Source organism: Varanus komodoensis, unplaced genomic scaffold, assembly GCF_004798865.1.
Source record: "Varanus komodoensis strain SLA01 unplaced genomic scaffold, ASM479886v1 scaffold1, whole genome shotgun sequence".
Taxonomy (NCBI): domain Eukaryota; kingdom Metazoa; phylum Chordata; class Lepidosauria; order Squamata; family Varanidae; genus Varanus; species Varanus komodoensis.
In genome coordinates, this window is record NW_025335268.1 from 26592620 (window position 1) to 26613292 (window position 20673).

Sequence of the window (20673 nt, forward strand, 5' to 3'; positions counted from 1 at the left end):
ACTACACAATAAAGTGCTGTTAATGCATCAAGTCATGCAAAATGTGGGTGTATTCCAGACGGAGCATTTATCGTGCCATTGGCCTGCCTCCTGTATGGAATTTTTTGGAGGATCTAGATACCATCCATATTTTTCCATCACTTCTGGCTTTTTTCTTACTGTGGAAAGTCTGTTAAGGAACAAAGAGAGGCAAGCAGCACAATTCCCTCTGATTTGCTAACACTGGGGCTGCTCTGCCTAGAAGTACCTTGGGCAGCCGCAAAGTAGTTTACCATGGACAAAAGGGACCATGGCACAGTGCAGCCCTTGTAGGCTCCTTCTCGGCACTGCTTCACATACCCTCCGCCTGCAGTCTAGTGAAATGTCTAGGGAAGGGGTTGGGAACGTGTGTTCAACTTGTCACTCCTGGCAACATAGCCAACGGTGAGGAATAGTGGAAGTTGGAGCCCAACAGGATCTGAAGAGTCAAATATTCCTTGTCGCTGTTCTGCAGTCTTCCACCCCACAAGCTAAGCAAGGCGATATCCCAAATAAAACAAATTGTACAGGAACTCACATGGGCTAAAACCGCCGTTTGTAAATCTGTTAAGTACTTGGTGTTGGGAACATGGCTAGAAAGTGTACAAAAGGCACAATTTAAGGCACAGGCATTTAGTTTCTTTACTAGAGTCTTTATTAGACACTTGTTTTGCCAAAGGCAAAAGGTTCTTTTTGGATCCAGAAGCAATGTGCGCACAGGTGGGTTAAAGCCTGAAGATTTTATTCTAAAACTGGCACTACAATGTAAACAGACATAATAACATGGAAAAGGAAATACAATACCAAGTAAGCTGGCATCCCTCTATCGGCCATCGAGGGCCTCACCTCACAAATGACAAGGAAAAAGCCCTAATTCTTGTCACCTTGCTTGCTCGGCTAGATCTCACACTGCAACTCGCTCAGGCGGTCATGCAGCTTCTCCCCCTCTACCCTAAATCTAAGAGTCAAAAACAGTTAACGAGCCACATCTGCTGTTCCAACTTCCTTGCATCCCAATGCTGTACTATCCTAATTAGTAAGCGACTTGCCGGGTGGCCTCAACAGTCTCCAAAGGTGAGGCCCGATTAAGGTAGGAATCAGAGGACAATTGTGCTACACCACCTATCTCCTCGGTATACAATAGTCTTACGGCAATTTTCCTCTACAACACTGCACATGACCACCCATTAGGAAATGTACTGCTTTGTTTTTACTGCTAAGGAAACATCTAACAATCTTAGTAATCAAACGTCTGTATCCTATAGCAGATATATGTGGGTGTGGCACTTTGCGGGACAAAAAACAAAGAATTTTTAAAAACCCGCTTGTAACCCAGTCTTCACCACCTCATGCCCTGCAGTTATATTGGCATTCAAGGCCCATTCCCAGCCAGTGTGATCTTAACACATCTGTACACACACCCTAGTTGCAAACCTGTGCTCCTGATGGAGGAGAGGTGTGCCAGGGACCATAGGATAAATTGGATTGTCTCCTCCAGGGGCAGGGAGAGGTTCAGTCTTGGAGGTGATCCAGCCTGATACGCCCAATTCAAGCTCCCATGGAAAGCTCTAATGCTCTTGTCTCAATCAGGCGGGTACAGACAAAAAGACGGTGGCCTGAGGGGTGGATGCAAAGCCCTTCCAGTCTCCAGACCCTGCTGCACCCCCTTCCCAACAGACACATTCTCTGAGATGCAGGGGGAGCTGCACTGCAATTGCAGGCTGTCATTGTAATAATAAATGGAAGAGGAAGGAAAGAAAAAGCGGCTACTCCCTCCCTCCTGGTGCAATCCCAGCAGGATTCTGGGAGCAGTGAAGCTCCTGCTTTGATCTCCCCACTGCAGCTCTGGGATTGCTCAGTACCTTGCTTTTTTCTCTAGAAATCACTGTGCTTGTTGGAGGTAAGAAATGTTACATAATCTAACCGAAATCTTTGCTTTAGTTAAACTGTAGGCACCATGGCCTTGAAAATCACCATCTCAGCCATTTTCAGTGTAAATTCAAAATTCTCATCCTGCACTGGATTAAATTGGGGAGTGTGTGTCGGGGTGTGGGGGGGTTGCTGTTAACATACAGCTTCTACAAACAAGTGCTCCATGATTAATCACAGGGCAGCTGTATTATGAGATGAGCACAGATATTCATGGGCAAAAACATTTTATGCCTTTCATATGATAATTGCAGCTAGCACATGAACAAGTGTTTTCCAGTGCTACATGGTTCATTTTCTTATGTCAGGCAATTCTCGAATAGATGGAGGCAAAGGGGGAAATGACACACCTGTCACATTCTCTTTGATTTCAAACTATTTGTCTGAACTCACATTGTGTTTTGCTCCTAATTGTCCTGGAATGGATTCAAGTAGTCTTTTATTTCAGCTTTGCAGCTTCCCTATACTGATTTTGAGGGATGCTGTTTACAGAAGTCACAAACCAAAGAGCTCACAAGGGTTGAGTTGGTGATCTTAAGTTAAGACTGCATCTAAGTCATGCTGTTTGTGCTGCACTGGGTTGGTACTAAGCTTTAGAGGTTTCCCAAGTGCATTTGTTTCCCACAAATGCAAGCAATGTTTTCTCCTCTTTTTTCTATTTTCCAATAAACTTAAAACAATGGCTTTTTGAGAATTATTTTTGAAATTTATTTTATTTTGTATTTTGAAATCAAAGCCAAAACAAAAATGAGGAAAAAATGAAAAATCAAACGTTACCTTTTTTCTTACACGACACTTAAGTAGGTCAACTAAAATGAAATGGAGCATAGTATATATATTTGGGCCAGTCACAGACTCTCAGCCCAACCTACCTCACAGGGTTGTTGTTGTGGGGATAAGATGGAGGAGAATGATGTAAGCTGCCTTGAGGCCCTTGTAGGAAAAAGGCAGGATATAAATTGGAAAATAAAATAAGTATCATAGACACCCATATATTGTATATGTAGCAAGATATGCTACTACTATTAGAGACAATTATGCATAAAGTTCAACAATTGCAGTCCAAAGATCCCATTTGTCCATTCATGAATTGTACTTAAAACACACTTACTAAATGTTTCCTCAAGCCCTCCACCCTCCGTGTGATCGCAGGGGATGCTTCTCTTTCCACTGTTGCAATACTAGTACAATGGCTTCCAGTCATCGGAAGGACAAAGGGATGAGGAGAGGCAAGTAACTAAACTCAGGTGCCAGCTTTTTCCTAATGCTGATGTGCAATGATCACTGATGGAGAATTTTGCAAGAGTTCCATCCCAATGGCAAATGTCTGCAGCCAAGCCAATGGCAGAAACGTCACTGTCATGCCCTCTGATGCAGCCAGATACAAAAATAGAGTGGAACTTTGAGAAACAGGCCGCTTCTTAGCACATGAGCTCCCTGGCAAGGCCTGCTAAAAGAATGCATTGTATAAGATGATGAGCAAGGTGTCTTTAGTGCATGGATATGCACTATATACAGTGCATCAACTTCAGTTTTGATGGCTGGACAGGCCATTTTGAAATGCTTTAACAGGGTATACGCTGTATGGAAAAAGAACTAAAGAGGAGACACACAAAAGACCAATAAAGCTCTCAGCTTGCACAATTTGATGTTTCCTTGGAAGTACACAAAGACAGCACAATGGATTGCCATTAAGAAATCTGATCCCTACAATGCATGGAAAATCAGTTATCGTACCCATCGTCACTGAAGATTTTCCCTTTTAGTCTCTGCTTTATAGCCTCTTCAGTTACAGGTGAAGGAAACTAAGGTTGGGGCCAATCTTATGCTCAGAAGACAGCATCAGCCTATTCAATCAGGCTGCTCATATCAAGCATGGAGACTGCATGTAAAAATGACTTGAACTGAGTACAGGTCTTCTAAGATCCCAGTTCAGCTCTTCTGTTACACTGAATTACAATACTTGTCTGTATGGAGGTACTTTAAAAAAAAAAGATGGCTCATTGTGTGCTGCTTTCATTGAAGATAAAAGTAGATTTTCTGCAAATGTTATTTTTAATTTTAAAAAACTATTCAAGTTACACCACTTAGACAGTAAAACTTTGTCATGACTAATACTGTAACCCTATCACTCACACATACACACAACCTGCTGCTGTACACACACTGCAGTTATTTTAAGAGCTACCCTAACGAGTCATTCCGTGCATCACTGCTGGCTCCATGCTCTCACCATGACTTCTCCTGTCCTTCATTAATGCTGCCAAGCTAGCGATGTAAACACTGCTATTCTGTAGCTAAATGGACAAGTCACAGCACAGCTAGTCATTACCTATGCTGGGCAGATCAATTTTAAATTGACTGTGTTTGTGCAAGATGCTTTCACAGTACTTCTGCTGGTGAAATAATGTGAGATTCAATTGCACCAGCAGGTGTTCCCTCAAGTGGTGAGCAGCTGCTGGGAAGGCTTGAGTCGTTCCTCACTCTACATAGGAACAGATGTCCTGCTTCTACACAACAAAAGTCAGTGACAAAAAATATGAAGATGCCTTCACTGGTCCTGCTTCTTTAGAGAAGCCCTGCGAACAGAGAGAAGTGTGGTTCAGCTGCATTAGTGTCCTTCTGCAGCTAATCTATATGAAAAACCAATCTAGGAGTTTCTATAGCATTACAGAGCAAGCTTGTGAGAATCAAACATAAACCTACACACACACCTATACACTTTATTCCCTCAAATGTATGACATTATTTTACTGATCTGAAGATAAGCACTTGCTATCAATTGGAACTGCTCTCCCATGTCAGAGAAAACAGTTCCCTCTAGTAGGATGGCTGAATCTGCCAATGTTAGTTATTCTCAGTTTCTCATTATTCCAAGCTTATGTCTCTTTCATCCTGAATTTTGTGTTCATTTCTCCTAATACTTGCATTTTGTACACATTTTTGCCTAATACATATAGTCTACATTTTCTTTCTTCAGGGAACCCAACGCAGCTTATATAATCCTCCTCTCAATTTTTATCCTCACAACTGACTCAGTGACTGGCCCAAAGTCAGCTTCCTGACCAAGAAGGGACTTGAACCCATGTCTCTTTATTCCCAGTCCAACACTCTAACCACTTGACTACACCAGCTCTCTTAATATACACATTTTCAAGCTCTTTTTCTAATATAATAATATCTTCTGCAGTTTTTTCCTGATATATATGTTTCTGTATAGATTTTAAATTTTGGTGCATATTTGAACTTCATGGCAAAATTTAGAGAAGTGCTGATTTTGAAAGCTAGACAAGTTTGGGCTCATGTAGTTTTGGATGTGAGGAATTCGATGTGCTCAATAAAATATCTGCTGAACAAATGTATCCCTCATACCCACTCTCTAGTAATCTAGACACTATCACCTGTCCAGCCAATCTGTGTGGCAGGATCACATGATCCCCTTGTGCTGTGGGACAGCCAGCCCACTGAGACCATTAGGACCAAAGACTGGCTACCTACCTCAGGAAGAAATTTTACCCAGGTTGGCCAGCCACTGAAGGTAGTTTAATTGGAGATGCCAGTGATTGAACCGAAAATCCCTTAAATGCAGAGATACACCTCCTGCCACCAAGCAATGGCCCTCTTCTGTACTGCTGGTAACATTTGCGTAAGTTCAACTAAACGTTCATGCCAGTAACTTTACCAGCATCTGGGTGTTTTGAAATCAACAAGAACAACAAGAATCTCTTAAAGGTATTTTCAGTGTCTGCATCCCGTGTAGATGGCCCTTGTTCATATTTTATGGATGGGAGACAGATTTGGGCTTACTCAAGACCATTCTTTGACTCTTGCAGGGGGGCAACGAGGTGTTTGATTTAAAGTAATTCCTGGCCCATTTCATTTTCACAGCAAGCCACTTAAGACATTGAGGTGCAGAAGAGCTGAAGGAGGCTGCATTACTTTCTATTGCTTATTGCACCATATGCAGCAAGAGCCTTCCCGAGGGCAGAAGGGCTCAGTAGTGCTTTTCTACTGGCTGAAAAAGGGAGGAGCTGATCTTTGCTGACTCCCCCTCTTCTGCTGCAATGTGTCCTCCCAAAATCTGTTGTTTCCCCAGTTGTCTGAAACAGTGAGGGAAATGGCACCAGGGTCTGCATACAAAGAAGCAGTGAATCTATGCAAATTACCTCAGTTCACCCCATTTTCCAGCAACAAGCACATCCTGAACAGAATTCCTCCTGGAGTTGCTCCCACTAGTAGAATAAAACTGCATCCAGCCCAGTGTTAGATTTCTTAACAACAATTGGCATTAATTGCATTTTCCCCTCAGGTGTTTATCGATAGCACTTTATTTGCATTTTTCTACATCAGCGGCTCCTGAAATTCTCATCTTATCAACAAGTTTAAACATGACACAAGTAATCCTTTCTACTGATATGTTAACTTCAAACAGAAACTGACCCATGCATATTGAATAATGCAGCCCTTGTTTATGTGACACCATCTGGATACTGTTTAGGTTGACCTGCTACAAATCTCTGTTGAACAGTGATGCTTAGAGAAGCCCACGCGCAAATTACCCTTTTCCTGTTAAAGCAATTAAAATGCGCAGGTACAACCCAAGTATAACCAGGAGCTCAGCAGCTATACCATATACACACTTGCATCCTTGCTGCAGGACAGCATTTCCTACATCACAGCTCTTGAGCCTTCCCCAAAGGAAGGGACCAGCTAAGTTCAGCATGAGTTCTCTTCCTACAGTACTGAAGTGAGAAGCTTGTTGATTAAGCCTATCTATTGAAATATTGGGTTCATCTGAGTCATCTACTGCACATTTGAAATGAGAGTGCTGTGTTGGGATGCTGATGTTTTTAAATGCGACCAGTGTGTTGCACAGAAAGCTGCTGTGCAAAAAGCAGCCTGCAATGACTCTCAAGGGAACCAACTGATACATCCTGCTGGTAAGGGCAACCTTCTTGTCAGGTAGGAAGGTTGGGTGCCACTTTCTTTCCAGCCACCCACAAAAAGCTGCCTTTAAAAAGAAGGGGCAAAGGATCTTAATAAGCCTCTGTAGGGGAGGTAAGGACAGCTGGAAGCAAGCTATAGGCATTCTGTAAAAATGGGTTGGGCCAAGGAGCTATCCAGTGCAGTATCTTGGCCTAGAGGAAACTGCAAGCATCACAAACAGTCGTGGTGGGTGTTTATCTGGAGTTTTGGGAGGTGGGAACTCTATTTATTCAATCTGCACCCTCCCTTTTAATCAAGAAAACTGTGCTCAATACAGCTATATTGTTTTTGAGGGTAGCATAACTCTCCCATGGGTTTGTCATGCTGTTGTATGTTTCTTCTTAATTCACACTTTGTGTGTGTGTGTGGGGGGGTAGGAGGGTGTTTCTACCTAATTTCTTTAAGTATTAGTAGTTTTCCTTTTTTGAAGTGGCTTTTTTGTGTGTGCACTGTAGGGCTTAAACAGGCATTTATTATTTGGGGTTCAGACTCAAATGAACTCCATTTACTTGTCCTCTGTTAACTAGGTATATCCCATGGCAGCCATTTTGTAGCAGTACGCACAACAGTTTCTCAGATTCTAATATGCCCAAAGGTTCAAATAGGATGCTGTTCCCTGTAGCTCTATGAAAAAATATGCTTACGTATCTCCAAACAAAAGGCTTTGAAAACATTCTGAGTTTTCACATTCCTTTAACCAAGGAATGCTTTAATTTACCATTTGCTACACTTCACACACCAGAAGAGTAAGAAAAGAAAAGGACTGCATGCCTTTACACTTTTTGCTGGAACCAAGCATATGAAAACAAAAGTGCACCTGGCCTGGAATTTAGATTTCATGACACACAAAACTGATTAAGGGTAAATACTTCTACTGAACAACATGCACAGGTCTTATGGGACAAAGGCCACACCACAGTGATTTTTTTTAATTAAGTGGAAAAGGTGCTAAATGAAACAAACAAAAAATGTCAAGCCTTAGAGGACACAACAGATTGTTCAGCTAGTATCATTAAATGTCAAACTGAGTTGCTGAAAAAAATCTATACAAGAAATATTATCCAATATAGCCTAATGGACATATATATTTAAGCCACATCTCTTTGAAATTTCAAAATAAGACAAAAAAAAAAAAAAACCCCAAGCTGAAAGTTGCTATTGAGAAACCTGGCAGAATGCACATCATGTATCCCTTAACACCTGCAAAATAAACTTGTTTCTTTGAAATACAAAGCATGTGTCCCTTGAATTTCTGATCCAGTTAAACAGCATTCCATAAGCAACACAGGCAAAGCCTGTCTTAGTGACATACACGAGAGAACTGATATTAACTGTATTAAAAACTCTTAGATCAAGAGAAGCTTCTTCTGCAATGCAGCCTCTTCTACAAGTGAAAACATCTAATCCCAATTTCACAAATTCTGATGCAATACTGTGCAAAAGTATTTGCCACTTACATTATCCAGAGTTAGGTAAAATCTATACAGAATCTGTACAGATTTCTATACAAAGCTAATTAGTATGATAAAGTGAACAATGTAATAACTTGACATTTGGGATATGCAATTAATGGCTTGATGGTAGTGAATATTCTTATCTGTAAATAGAAGAGGTCTGATCTGGAAACCAACTGACAACAATATGAAACAGCTGAACTCGTGTCTGTATATTCAAAGTCAGTGGAGTCCTAAAGATATAAATAGAAGCTGAGTTTGACTGTAGCGATTGCATGAGATTGTATGTATAACACGAGCATCTCATTTCAGGCAATTCTGCACAGCTGTCACAACATCTTGCAAAATGCTGTCTCTATTCTCTTTTGTAACCTAGAATGAGAAAAGAACAGATATAGGCACAAAAAGAGTATGTATTAGTTGTGGCGATCATCTAATGAAACAGTGCTCAACATGCAAGGCTTAGATAGCAGTTGTCTGGAAAGGTGTGGACGGACATGTCCTTGCTCAGAAGGACAAACTGAGAACTAGTGAATTTGCAGTCACAGTTTTTTTTCCTTTACAAATGTGTAAGAATCCTTCATTATAATTCCATATTGGAAGAACATTCTTTTTGGCCATATGGCACCTACCTTCAGATTATTTGATTGGTCTTTAAATGCTTAACATTGATCAAGTTAAATAGGCTGCACATGCTATTGCAGATGGAAAAATATGTAGCCAGGTGCAATGTGTGTGGATGGAGTATCAGCAAAATAGCAAAGCTATGCAAGATTTGAAAACTGTGAATGTAAAAACTGTATGCCATTTTTCCAGAGGGAAAAGACTCAACAAATCATGTTCCTTGTAGAAGGCTAAACAATCTTTAGGCAAGAAATTAAGGTAGAAGGCAAGAAATTAAGATACATAGAAAGGAACTAGGAGGAACATTTCAAGGGTGCATGAGCAAGACATCTCGGGGTGGGGAGGAGGAAAAACCAGGAATGATCAGGCTAAAATCAACCTGCATAATCCCTGTGGAGATGGGTTTGCTGGTGTGTTTATAGGAAAGAAAAAGGAATCAAGTAGAAAAAAGAAACAGAGCTGGAAATCTATATTCTTTGAGGCTTTTATCAAAATAAATTGACATGAATGAATCAAGAACATCTTGGGTATTTGCCCATATTGATTTTGTGTCTGGTACTTGTAGATTCATGAGGCTCAATATAAAGAGGACTTGACATGTTGTTACCAGGTGCCAGACACAGACAAACAGAAGACAGCGATCATGCTGACGAAGAATGAAAATGTTATGCAACTCAAACAAGGACCAAAAAATACTGTGATGTAAAGGGATAGGCAGAGCTGAAGATGTCCTGGATGCCTAGAAGCTTTAGGTGCTAACATTTGGTGTGGGCTCTCAGGAATCTGATGGAAAGTAAAAGCCAGCAAAGAAAAAAAGGACATGGCATTCTATAACATTTGAGACTTCGCTCCCTTATATGCAATGGATTGGGAGGCTTTTAAATGGACCAGCACTCCAGTTTATTAGCCAGTCTGTAGGCCGGGAACCCTGGGCATGCAGGGATACATGTCTCCAAAGCCAGTCCCATAAATCACCTGTTAAGTCAATACCACTGTTAAAGATCACAAATAATGAACCAAACTCACAAAATATTGTACCCATCTTAGTTCTGTAAATATTACCATGTTTTCACATGTCTGTGTTTCAGAGGTTGAGCAAGCACCCATCTTAACTTTACACAGACTTGGATTTGCCTTTCTGCCTTATGACATGGCATCCTTAAGGCTCCCTCCTGAGGACAGGAATTGCCATATTTTTATCTCCTTGATCTGGGGAAATGGAATTGACCTAGCCTTATGTTTTAACTCACCTCAAGTCACTTTTGTTGATAGTATCAGATGCTACTAGAGGTGTGTAAGATTGTCACATTTTTCAGGGTGCTGTGTAAATATCAAATGACAAGCATTGCCCTGAAACTGAATGTGTTGCAGGCTGTAATACTGCATTTGTTAACTCTTCCTCAAGCATAGTACTTCTTCTTCTTGGGGGGTGGGGGTTAAAGGTTGTCTAAGTGTTGTGTCAATCACATGCCTAAACCATTTGAATCAGATACTAAGTTTCTGTTAAGTACAGATTATTCTAATAACAGGAAGAGTTTCCTGGCTGAGACAGCACTGTCTAGTGGTGATATATGAACACTTTATTAAAAAACTGTAGCACTGAGTCCTAATGACCCAAGCCTCAATGTTAATTAAAAAAGCATAGGTGAGATCATGCACATGCTGGTCTGTTTCATCTGGTGGCAGGATAACCTACAATGGATTTTTCATGTGTGTGTTTTAGATTAGAATTACATTAATTGACTGTTACTGCATCTAACCAGAACAAGTCCAGAAATACAGGACAGTAGAGAACAAACCGCAATGCACATCTTCTTTCATAGTGTTATGTGGTGACTCTACCCACAAGGGGGAAACTCAGCATAAATTGGAACATCCTTCAATGTCTATCAGTCCGCAAACGTAACGTTAGATCAATAATTTTAATAAGAAATGGAAGAAATAACTATGCTGGGAATCTTACAAAGAATATTAGAAAAGCATTTTCCTCAGTGGTTTCAGAATTTTCAGAAATTTTACATTACTCTAGTCTTTCTATAGAATAACTCTTATTGTAAAGTTTTTAGAAATTGATTTGTGGGGAGTAAAGATTGGGAAAGTATATATAAAGCCTTGTCTTAAATTCAAAACAAAAATTACAAACCAAAACTTAGTTTTTCAGAAAAAGAACCTAGAAATTATCCTCGCAAAAAACCTCTTTTTTCCCCTAATGTTCCCATTTTTTCCCTCCAACGCTTCAGATCACTAATGAAGGGTTCAGTCCTATGCACAAAAGAAAGTTCAAAATTCCCAGCATTCCCCAACCAGTAATGACGGCTGGAGAGTGCAGGGAGTCCTAGGAATGTTTTCTGTGTAAATATGCACAGGACTGCACTGTAATTAAATGTACAAGGAAATCAATAGAGTGCCATGCTAAAAATGCAAACTGCCTGAATGGGTTTTTCAGCTACTTACATTGAAGACCTTCACTTCCTTCCTGCTTCTGATCTCTTCCACCAGCCCTAAGGGCTTTCCTTTGGGAATGGGGATTGTTCCAAGTATCACGATTCCTGATCCACTCAGAATTTGACGGACAGCTTGGATAAATGATTGGCTGAAGAGCTCCATTTTACCAATCTCGTCAATTATACAGACCTTTTTTGTGGCACTGCTGCCAAGATCAGCCTATGAGGAAAAAATATATCTGATTAAAATATCTGGCAAGCAAGTTTAGTAGATTTATAGATAAATTAAGTTAGTGTTCTACACAGCAAGAAAGGATCAATTTCAAGAAAATGGTTTCTTTGAAAAATAATTTTAGAAAAGAGGAAAAGAAAAGCTATCACACATTTCCAAATAAAGCAAGCTATTAATGATGGTGTTATATGTTAAAAACTCACACAGACAGGGTGCTAGTCTGTCTGCTGGCTTATTTCTGTGCAACTGTCTCTTTTTTTCAGACACCACTGGGGCCTGTATGTCTGAACCCTAACCAAAAACCCCAAGAGGGATCTAAAGGAAAATAAGCTGGTTCTAAGATTGGCTATACTGTCCTTATAATATCTCTTTGCAGCCCCACCCTTTGCAACACAATTATAGAAAATGGTGAAACTGCTTGTTCACTTCTGAGTGCAGTTCACAGTCTGAGCAGGGTCTCTGCAGTGCAACCAAATGCATTTTCACTCAAGTCAGTCCAAATGAATTCAAGGAAGCCCGTGTTTTACTAAGGGTGCTTAGAATCCCAGTCTTACACAGACCTGACCCAAACATAATCCAAAAAAGTCCCATATAAGCCCTTCCATTCCTTGATGATGGGTCCCATGAGTACAAGTCATGATGGCTATATAGTTGCTCCAGTATCAGAGGCAGTATGCCTATGAATACCAGTTGCTGGCAGGTACAATTGGGAATGTACTATTATAGTGCTTATATCCTACTTGTGAGCTTCTCATCGGCATTTGCCTGGCCGATGAATCAGAATGGACCCTTAGTCTGATCCAGCAGGGGTCTTATGTTCTTAAGGTACTCTTCAAACAACACCCCTGAGAGACTCTTCCTTGAAGGGAAGATCTGCTTCAGTCCAATACTCCTTACTTTTCATATGAGCAATGGCTGGATTTTACATTTTCAGGAATGGGACATCAAAGCTATCAGCCTTTCCTTTTTCCCAGCGTTCTTGGGAGCAGCTCCAACAGCTCCAGGCAAAACTTGAAACCACCACATCACCTCCCAGAGCCTTCCTCCCCAACACTAAGAACTCTAGTCATGCAGACACCATGGCTGCAACATCCTCAGCATTTTCAACTGGAAGATTTTGAAAGCTTGTACCACTGTGTGATCTTTTGCTTGGACTAATAAAGGTATTCCACAAATACTCATTTTAGAAGAATGAATATGTGTGCATCATTAATAGGGCTATACTGTGAATACCTACTCAGAAATAAGTTATATTAAGCTTAATGGAACTTACTGTCAGATAAGTTTGTACTGGACAGCAGCCCAAGATTCAATTCCTGTCAAATTGTTCACAACATCACAGTACCTCATTGCTAATTCAATTTCCAATATTTCCTTGAACCTTTATATTCATATGCACCTGGGCAGCTTGTAATAAATGTCTGAATTCTAATGTTCCCACCTGCCTCCTGTGTCTACACACATGGCCCTCCACCTATTGAAATAACTGTTGACAGAAGCTAGCTAAACTGGTATTAATTCACCTCCAGGTTTTATCCCACTGTCCAAGCCACTTATTACTCTGTTGTTAAATACACTGTGATGCTTTTTATGAGCAGAGGAAAATGCAGGAAATGCGCTAGTAAAATATTGACTAAATGGAGTGTGTTTATATTACATACTTCGTGCCTAGATATGCTCCAGGTGAAAAGTAGTTATCAAAGAGAATTCAATTTATCATCATTATTTCTGGAGAATTTTTTCTGGACACAAAGTGTCTTATATCTCATTTAGTAATTATATGGCTGCTGCACAAGAGCAGTCACACAATTATCAATGTAAATACATAAAGCTTTTAAATTTCTACTCTTCCCTTTCTCCATCTTAGGTTTCAGATGGTCCTGTGTGTTACCTTATGGAGGGTCACTGATTATAGAAGATATTGTTTTCAGCAGAAATTCAGTATTTTCCAATTTCACATTCTATAAGCTGTCCAGGGAGTCATCCTGACTAATGGGCAGGATAGAAATTAAACAAATAGGGAAGACAATGCAAGTTGGATCATATCAAGGGCAGCAGAGCAGTTAGAGAATCTGAATAATATCTTGCAAATCAAATTAGATTCTGATTCACAAAAGGACATCTTTGCCACCAGCAAGCCTAAAAGTTTACTTATGGTTCCTTCTCACTTCTTCCCTGGAGCAGGGGAAAGATAACTTGTGGCCTTCCAGATGTTCCAGGCTACAACTCCTTTCAGCCCTAATCACTGGAGTCAATGGTGAGGGCTAATGAGAGGGGTGTACAACAACATCTAGAGGGCTACAAGTTCCCCACCACTGGTCTGAAAGGAGTAACTAAGCACCTTTCTCAACCATGGAAAGTTGGGAATTAGTTGGACTACAACTCCCATAATGGCCACTGGAAGAGATTATAGGAGTTGTAACAATTTCTGTACTCCCAAGTTTAGAAAAGACTGATCTCGAGCATGAACTATGTCATCATCTGTCAAGAGCCAGAAAAAATATATTCCTTATACTGTATCTTAGTGAAAAAATGTATTATAGACTGCTATGACAGCCATCTTGTATAATAATGAAGTGTAACTTTACTGCCAGAGAAGTAGAGAAGGCAACATCCAGGCCTCCAGAGAGCCAGTGTGGTGCAGTGGTTAAGAGCATGGGACTGGGACTCAGACGATCTGGGTTCTAGTCCCTGCTCAGCCATGGAGCCAACTGGGTGACTTTGGGTCAGTCACAGACTCTCAGCCCAACCTACCTCACAGGGTTGTTGTTGTGGGGATAAGATGGAGGAGGAGAATGATGTAAGCTGCCTTGAGCCCTTTGTAGGAAAAAGGCAGGATATTAATCGAAAAATAAATAAATCAGAAAAAAACACATAAACAGACATTTCCAGTTAGCTTCTTGAGTCCATTAGGTTCTGTAACAAAATTTCTCCAAAGTTGTGTGTCCCTGAAGGACAAATGCATGATCACATCAAAGTGTGCTACCTAAAGAATGAGGCAGAATAATACTGTTAAAAAGAACCACTGCCTTTTACGTGTATGGGCCTATATAGTCGCTGGAAAGATGGATTATGTACTTTCATTTCAGTAAGAACTTGTGATCACATTCTCTTCACCGAAAGCAGTACAGTTTTCCAGATGCTCCAGACTCACATTTCTCAGCAAAGGAAGAGCCAACTGTTCAAATGAAGCTAAGTCTACTATATATTGGCCAACACGATATTCATGCCTTGCTGATGAATGGCCAGAACTGAATAAAGACAGACAATAGTAAAAATTAGTCACTGCAAACAACAGGAACAATTAACGAACTTTCTAGGACTCTTTTCCTTAACCACAAACCATGGGTGGCATACCAACAGCATTATGTAAAACTTTTGCATACAGTCTGCTACCAAATGGTCTCTGGACAGTCTTACAATAAAACGAAGTATTCATACCTTTTCCTCTTCCTGACCCTTTCTTAGATTGCTACTTCTATCTTTCTTAAATGGCTGCTGCTATCCCAGTGCTGACTGGACTGTACGTGTAACATTATAATGAACTATGGAATGCATCACCTTAGGCAGTAGTGATAGTCACCAATTTGGATGGCTGGACCGATTCATGGGAGAGAAAGCTATCAATAGTTACTTGCTTTGTTGGCTATGTACCACCTTTGTTATCAAGGGTGGTGGGCCCCCATGCCCCAATTTCTGGGGAACTTGGGGAGCCAGAACTCTTCTACCCATCCTGTTTGAGGGATCCTGTGGGCAGTGGGTTTACCTCTGTGTGGACACGGTGTTGCCTGATGGATGGACCACTGGTCTGATTCAGTATGACTTTTCATATGAAACATGACAAACAGAGCTGGAAAATGGAGTCTACCAGAAGCTGTAAGCTTCTAGGACAATGTCAGCTTGGGAGTGAAGCTTCAAGAAGTGGGATTAGTCCAACTTTCAATTAAGTGTCTTAGAAGCTTGCGATAAAGACAAACAAGTAGGTCCTAAATTAAATCAAATCAGAACTTTCCCTAAAAGCAAATTGACAAAACTGAGGCTGTCATAGTTAGGGAACATCATGAGAAGGTAAGACTCACTGAAGAAGGCAATGAGTGATTTTCAAATTAAGCGTTTTCAAATTAAAAGCCATTCTCACTGCCACATAGTGATGTCACACTCACAAAAGCAGTGATCTTAAATAGGTATTTATGTATTCCACAAAGGTCTCAGCATATAGTGTCAGAGAATATCTTTTAAGATCCATACCCAACTCTAGACAAAATTCCTCTTCTTCCACTCAGAGTGACAACATCAAACCCTATTCTTCGGCCACCCTCTCGCACTTCCTGTGTATAAAATCCATCGATAGGGAAACTGGATGATTTCAAAACTTCAGCAGCTTTCTGGATTAATGTTGTTTTTCCAACTCCTGAAACATAAAGAGCTTTTGTAATGCCACCTCTTCAGTAGCATTGTTACACTCTGAAACAAATATTTTTATACAGACCCTTTTGGCTTCTTCCTAACTGAAGCACACACTGACTACGTTCAAACAACATGATAACTCAAGGACTGAATATGGGTGGGGTGCTGTTATATCATGGACTATCATGTTGTCTGATAACATGTATAACCCACATTCACCAGCCAACAACAAACAATGGGCTGTCTTCATGGGTTGCTCCTGCTTAAGAAGTCATTGCTTGCTGGTACAACTGAGTTCAGGCTACTGAACAACACATGGTTCAATGAGAACCTACACTCAGTCCGTACTGGACATTTGAGTGTGGGTTGTCATGCTGTTTGATCCCAGCTGGTGTCACTGCAATGGAGGTGCTAGGCAAAGAGGCCTTCCAGGGGTAGCCTGCACCTCTTGTTATGCTCCGAACTTTACTAAATACTTTATATTATAAAGCCATGCCATTTATGCCCTGTCATGCCAGAAACATGGGATGGGAACATAAAACCACCACATTTTTACACTGATCCTCCAGGAAAATACACTTGCACATGATGACAGCAATAATTCCCCATTAGTCTTACTGCAGAGTGAATGGTTAATGCTGCAAACAGAAGTTGTTCCTAATTTGGAACTTCCAAGCAGGTAATGTATTGTGCAATTACACAGATACTCACTATCATTTTAGGAATACAATCATCAGTTTACAAAGATCAGAGGTGTAGCCTATATATGCAAGAATATTTGTTTAGCTATTTTGTTGTGCCCTCTATTAAGGATTTTCCCTCTTCATTAAAGCATTTCCCTCGTTTCATTTTTTCCCACAGGGAATGCTATATAATAACAGGGTCTATACTTATAAATGTAACCTCGAATTCACCTGAAGCTCTATTCCTGTCATATTGTATAATCATATTAGCATCCTCTGATAAATTACTGTTTCCTTAGTTCATAATTTAAACTCCCAGGAATCCAATTTATTGCAATAAAATGGGACAGCAATGATGATAGTTCCATAATTGTACATTGCTTACATCTGACATACTAAATCATTTTTAAAAGTTAAGTCATGCCATCGAAATAGTAAGGAGCACCGCAGATCCTTGCTTATTGACTGAAATAGAAACAATTTTTAAAATCTGCAAAGGATCCAAAAAGAAGAGGTGAGAGCCACGAGGGCAGACAAAAAGTCAATCTGCTATAAAAATTAGTAATAAATTCACATGTAAGTACGTTTGGGAATTGCAGCTTTCTAGCCCAATCCTATGCAAATTCATCCTAAACGCCACCATGTGCAGTGGGACATAGTCCTGGAAAAGTGTGGCTAGGATGACAACCTATCTCGTTGAGTAAAATCTGAAGATCAACTGAATGGGGACTTAAATGGAGCTGACAACTATAAATACATTTTTAATGGGTCTTCTCTAAGTAAGGCTTACGTGGGATTCTACCGAGTAAGCTAGACCATGTAATCAGTTTTTCATACTTTGTGAAACTCAGCCAGTAAAACGAGCAGGAGATATTTGGGGCGGTGTTGCAGAATAAGCACTGAACTTGGAAATTCAAATATATTTACTCAGAAGCCCCCCCCCCCCCCAGCAGCGCCCAGCCTTGCTCCCCGGAAAAAGAGCACCGTACTGCGAGAGAGAGGAGGGAGGCAGAAGGCCGCAGAGCCTCTTCCGCCAAGCTCCGTCGCGGCTCGCCAGGAACTGGGGGCCCTCCCTCGCTGCTCCCAGGGCCGCCGCCGGCCATTCAGGCGGAATTCACTCCGCCGGTGCCGCGAGAAGAGCCCCGCCCTGGGGGCGGCCGAGCTACGGGAGAGGCCCGCTTCCCGCCGGGCCTGCCCCGTGCGCTTTCTTTCCTCCGCCGGCTGCATGGCTACCCCTCCCCACCCCCGGCGCGCTCTCCTCTCTGTTTGCTCGCCGAGCGCCGCGCCGCGAGGGAGGCTACCTGGGGGTCCCGTGAGGAAAACGTGCTTTGCCATTTTCGGAGCCTCCGCGGCCTGTTCGTGCGCGGCTGGCACGACGCCGGCCCGAGAGGGAGCCGCCGCGCTTTCTGCAGCGGCGCGCCCCTGCAGCCAAGGGCGGGAAGAGTCGCCCTTGCGCGGCTCAGCGGCCGCGCCTCCCTCTCAGCGCTCTCTGCCGTTTCCAGGTCCGCTTACCGAGCGTCCTGGTTCCGTCCTTCTTATGTGGGCGGATAAGATTTTTAAGTTGCTATTTTAGGCCGTGTGAGCCTGAAATTGCGGTCCGTTCCCCATTCTTTGCCTCGCTCGTTAACAAATTTTGTTTTGCTTTCATCGCCTGCTTGAGGTTGAGCAAAAGAAATAATGTGTGCACGTCGGGGTGGCTTGTTGGGGACTTCCCATTTTCGCCCGGCTTCGTTCACGATATTTTAGGGTTGCGGGGTTATCCTGAAAGTTTAGCTCTTTTCTGTTATGGCTGTTGAGACATCTTCAGTGCCTCTCTCAGTATTAGCTTCACATCACACTAAGACGGGTCCTCAAACTTTTTGAATAGGGGGCCAGTTGAAAGGCTGTGGTGACCGTCGCGGGCCTGTGAGGAAGCATTGGCTGTGCAAGGCGGCATCAGGAGATCTCCCAGTGAGTCCAAAACCATCTCCAAGCGAGCGAGCCACCACCTCCCCACCTGCCCTGCAAGGCAGCTGCAAGCACGCACGTACAGGAGGCAGGTGGTGGCTTACTCTCTCAGAGATGGTCTCTGAGCGAGCCACCACCTCCCTACCTGTGCAGCAAGCGTGGGTGGTGAACGGCGGCGCAGGTCGGATGGATGGCCATGGTGGGCCAGATCCGTCCTGCGGGCTGTAGTTGAGGACCAATGCACTAAGACATGTATCCATGTTAGGGGAAAATAAGAGCCAGGCTGGATCAGGCCAGTGGCCTAACCTTAACAGTCCACACAGAGGCCAACCTGCTGCCTACGGGATCGTACAAGAAGGATATGAGTGCACCAGCACCCTCCTGTCCAAGCCCCCAGCAACTAGTGTGCATAGGCTTCAACTACCAGAGTTAACATATCAGGATTAGTAGCCATTGATAGCCATCTTCTTCATGAATTTGTCCAGTCCCTTTGAAAACCATCCAAACTGGTGGCCATCACTGTATCTCATGGAAGCAAATTCTGTTTTTTCCATTCTGCATGATAAAATACTTTCTTGTATCTGTCCTGAATTTCCTACCAGTCAGTGTGATAGGATGACCCTGGAGTCTAATATATGGAAGAGACGAGAAGTCTCCCTGACCACTGTGTGTGCACCTTGCATAATTCAGTACACTTCCGTCATGTCTACTCTTACCTTTCTTCTAAGCGAAGCAACCCCACTTGTTATAACACTTCCTCATAGTTGAGTTGCTCCACTCCATCATTTTAGTTGCCCTTCTCTGCACTTTCTCCAATTCTATTATGCCCCTTTTCAGGTGTGGCAACCAGAACTATATACAGTACTTTTAAATGCAGTCACACCATACATTTATAAATGGGCATATAGCATTGGCAGTTTTATTTTCAGTCCCTTATGCCTGACACTGTGTTTGCTTTTCACACAGCAGATTGGGTCAACATTTTCATTGAACTGGCCACCCCAATCCCAAGACCCCTTTCTTGGTCAATTACTGCCAACTCAGATCCCATGAGTTTATGTTTGAAGCTGGGCTTTTACCCCAATGTGTACACTTGCTTATATTGAATCAGATTTGTGATTTTGATACCCATTTTCCCAGTTTGGAGAGAGAATTTTGGTGCTCCTCACAATCTCAGTTTCTCCAACCACTGCAACACAGTACCCCCAATTCCTCTGCAACATTTGAGCAATTAGAAATTTCTTAATCTTCATTCCCTAGGAATGATTTCACCTGAACCAAATGCTTCTCGGCATCTGTTATTTTTTTCTCCAGGGTTCAGTTTTAAAGCTGTTGTGCCATTTTTTTAATGCTTTGTGCCAAATGTCTGGCTCGATTTTGGTTCAAGAGGAACTTGTAACTCTTGTGTGGGTCTGCCTTGTCTCCATATGTTTCCAAGTGCATAACAAATCTGACACCTTCACACTATACTACCATCTCATTCACAGATTGAGTCTGCACAACCTGCCAAGTAACTTTTCTTACACTTTTCTCACTTTGATGACATATATGTATTCTTTCACATATCTTGCTTCAGAAATGCCTTCTAAAGGCACAACTGCAGACAGTTCCGCAAGAAAAGAAGAAAACAGAAGAAGCCAGTATGGCTTCTTGAAAAGAGAATCTGAAAACAAAAAGGCCACATAAAGTAAGTGAAAGGAAGTCCAGGCTGCAATGGAAGAAATCTGGCAGATTGCATAGAATTACAAGAAGGCATAAAAAAATTTCTGTCAGACTAATCTGATCTCATTTTTTAATCAGGTAACCTCCCTTGTGGACTGTGGGAATGCTGTGAATGTAATTTGACTTCTGCAAAGATTTTTGATGAAGTGCCTCATGATAGCAAACTAGCTAAAAGCTAGGCTAGATGGAACATTGATCAGGTGGATCCATAGTTGGCAACAGAATCA

The 20673-nt window shown here is 41.8% G+C and overlaps 1 protein-coding gene across 1 annotated transcript; it reads right to left on the reverse strand.

Annotated features, from left to right (window-relative positions):
- Window positions 1–650: 650 nt before the first annotated feature.
- NTPCR (nucleoside-triphosphatase, cancer-related) lies at window positions 651–18174 on the reverse strand. Its single transcript, XM_044420318.1, has 5 exons — window positions 18079–18174; window positions 15936–16098; window positions 14842–14938; window positions 11466–11675; window positions 651–8759 (listed from the first exon to the last, which is right to left on the reverse strand). The coding sequence occupies exons 1-5, from the start codon at window positions 18110–18112 to the stop codon at window positions 8691–8693; spliced, it is 573 nt and encodes a 190-aa protein (XP_044276253.1). The 5' UTR covers window positions 18113–18174; the 3' UTR covers window positions 651–8690.
- Between the last annotated feature and the right edge of the window lie 2499 nt (window positions 18175–20673).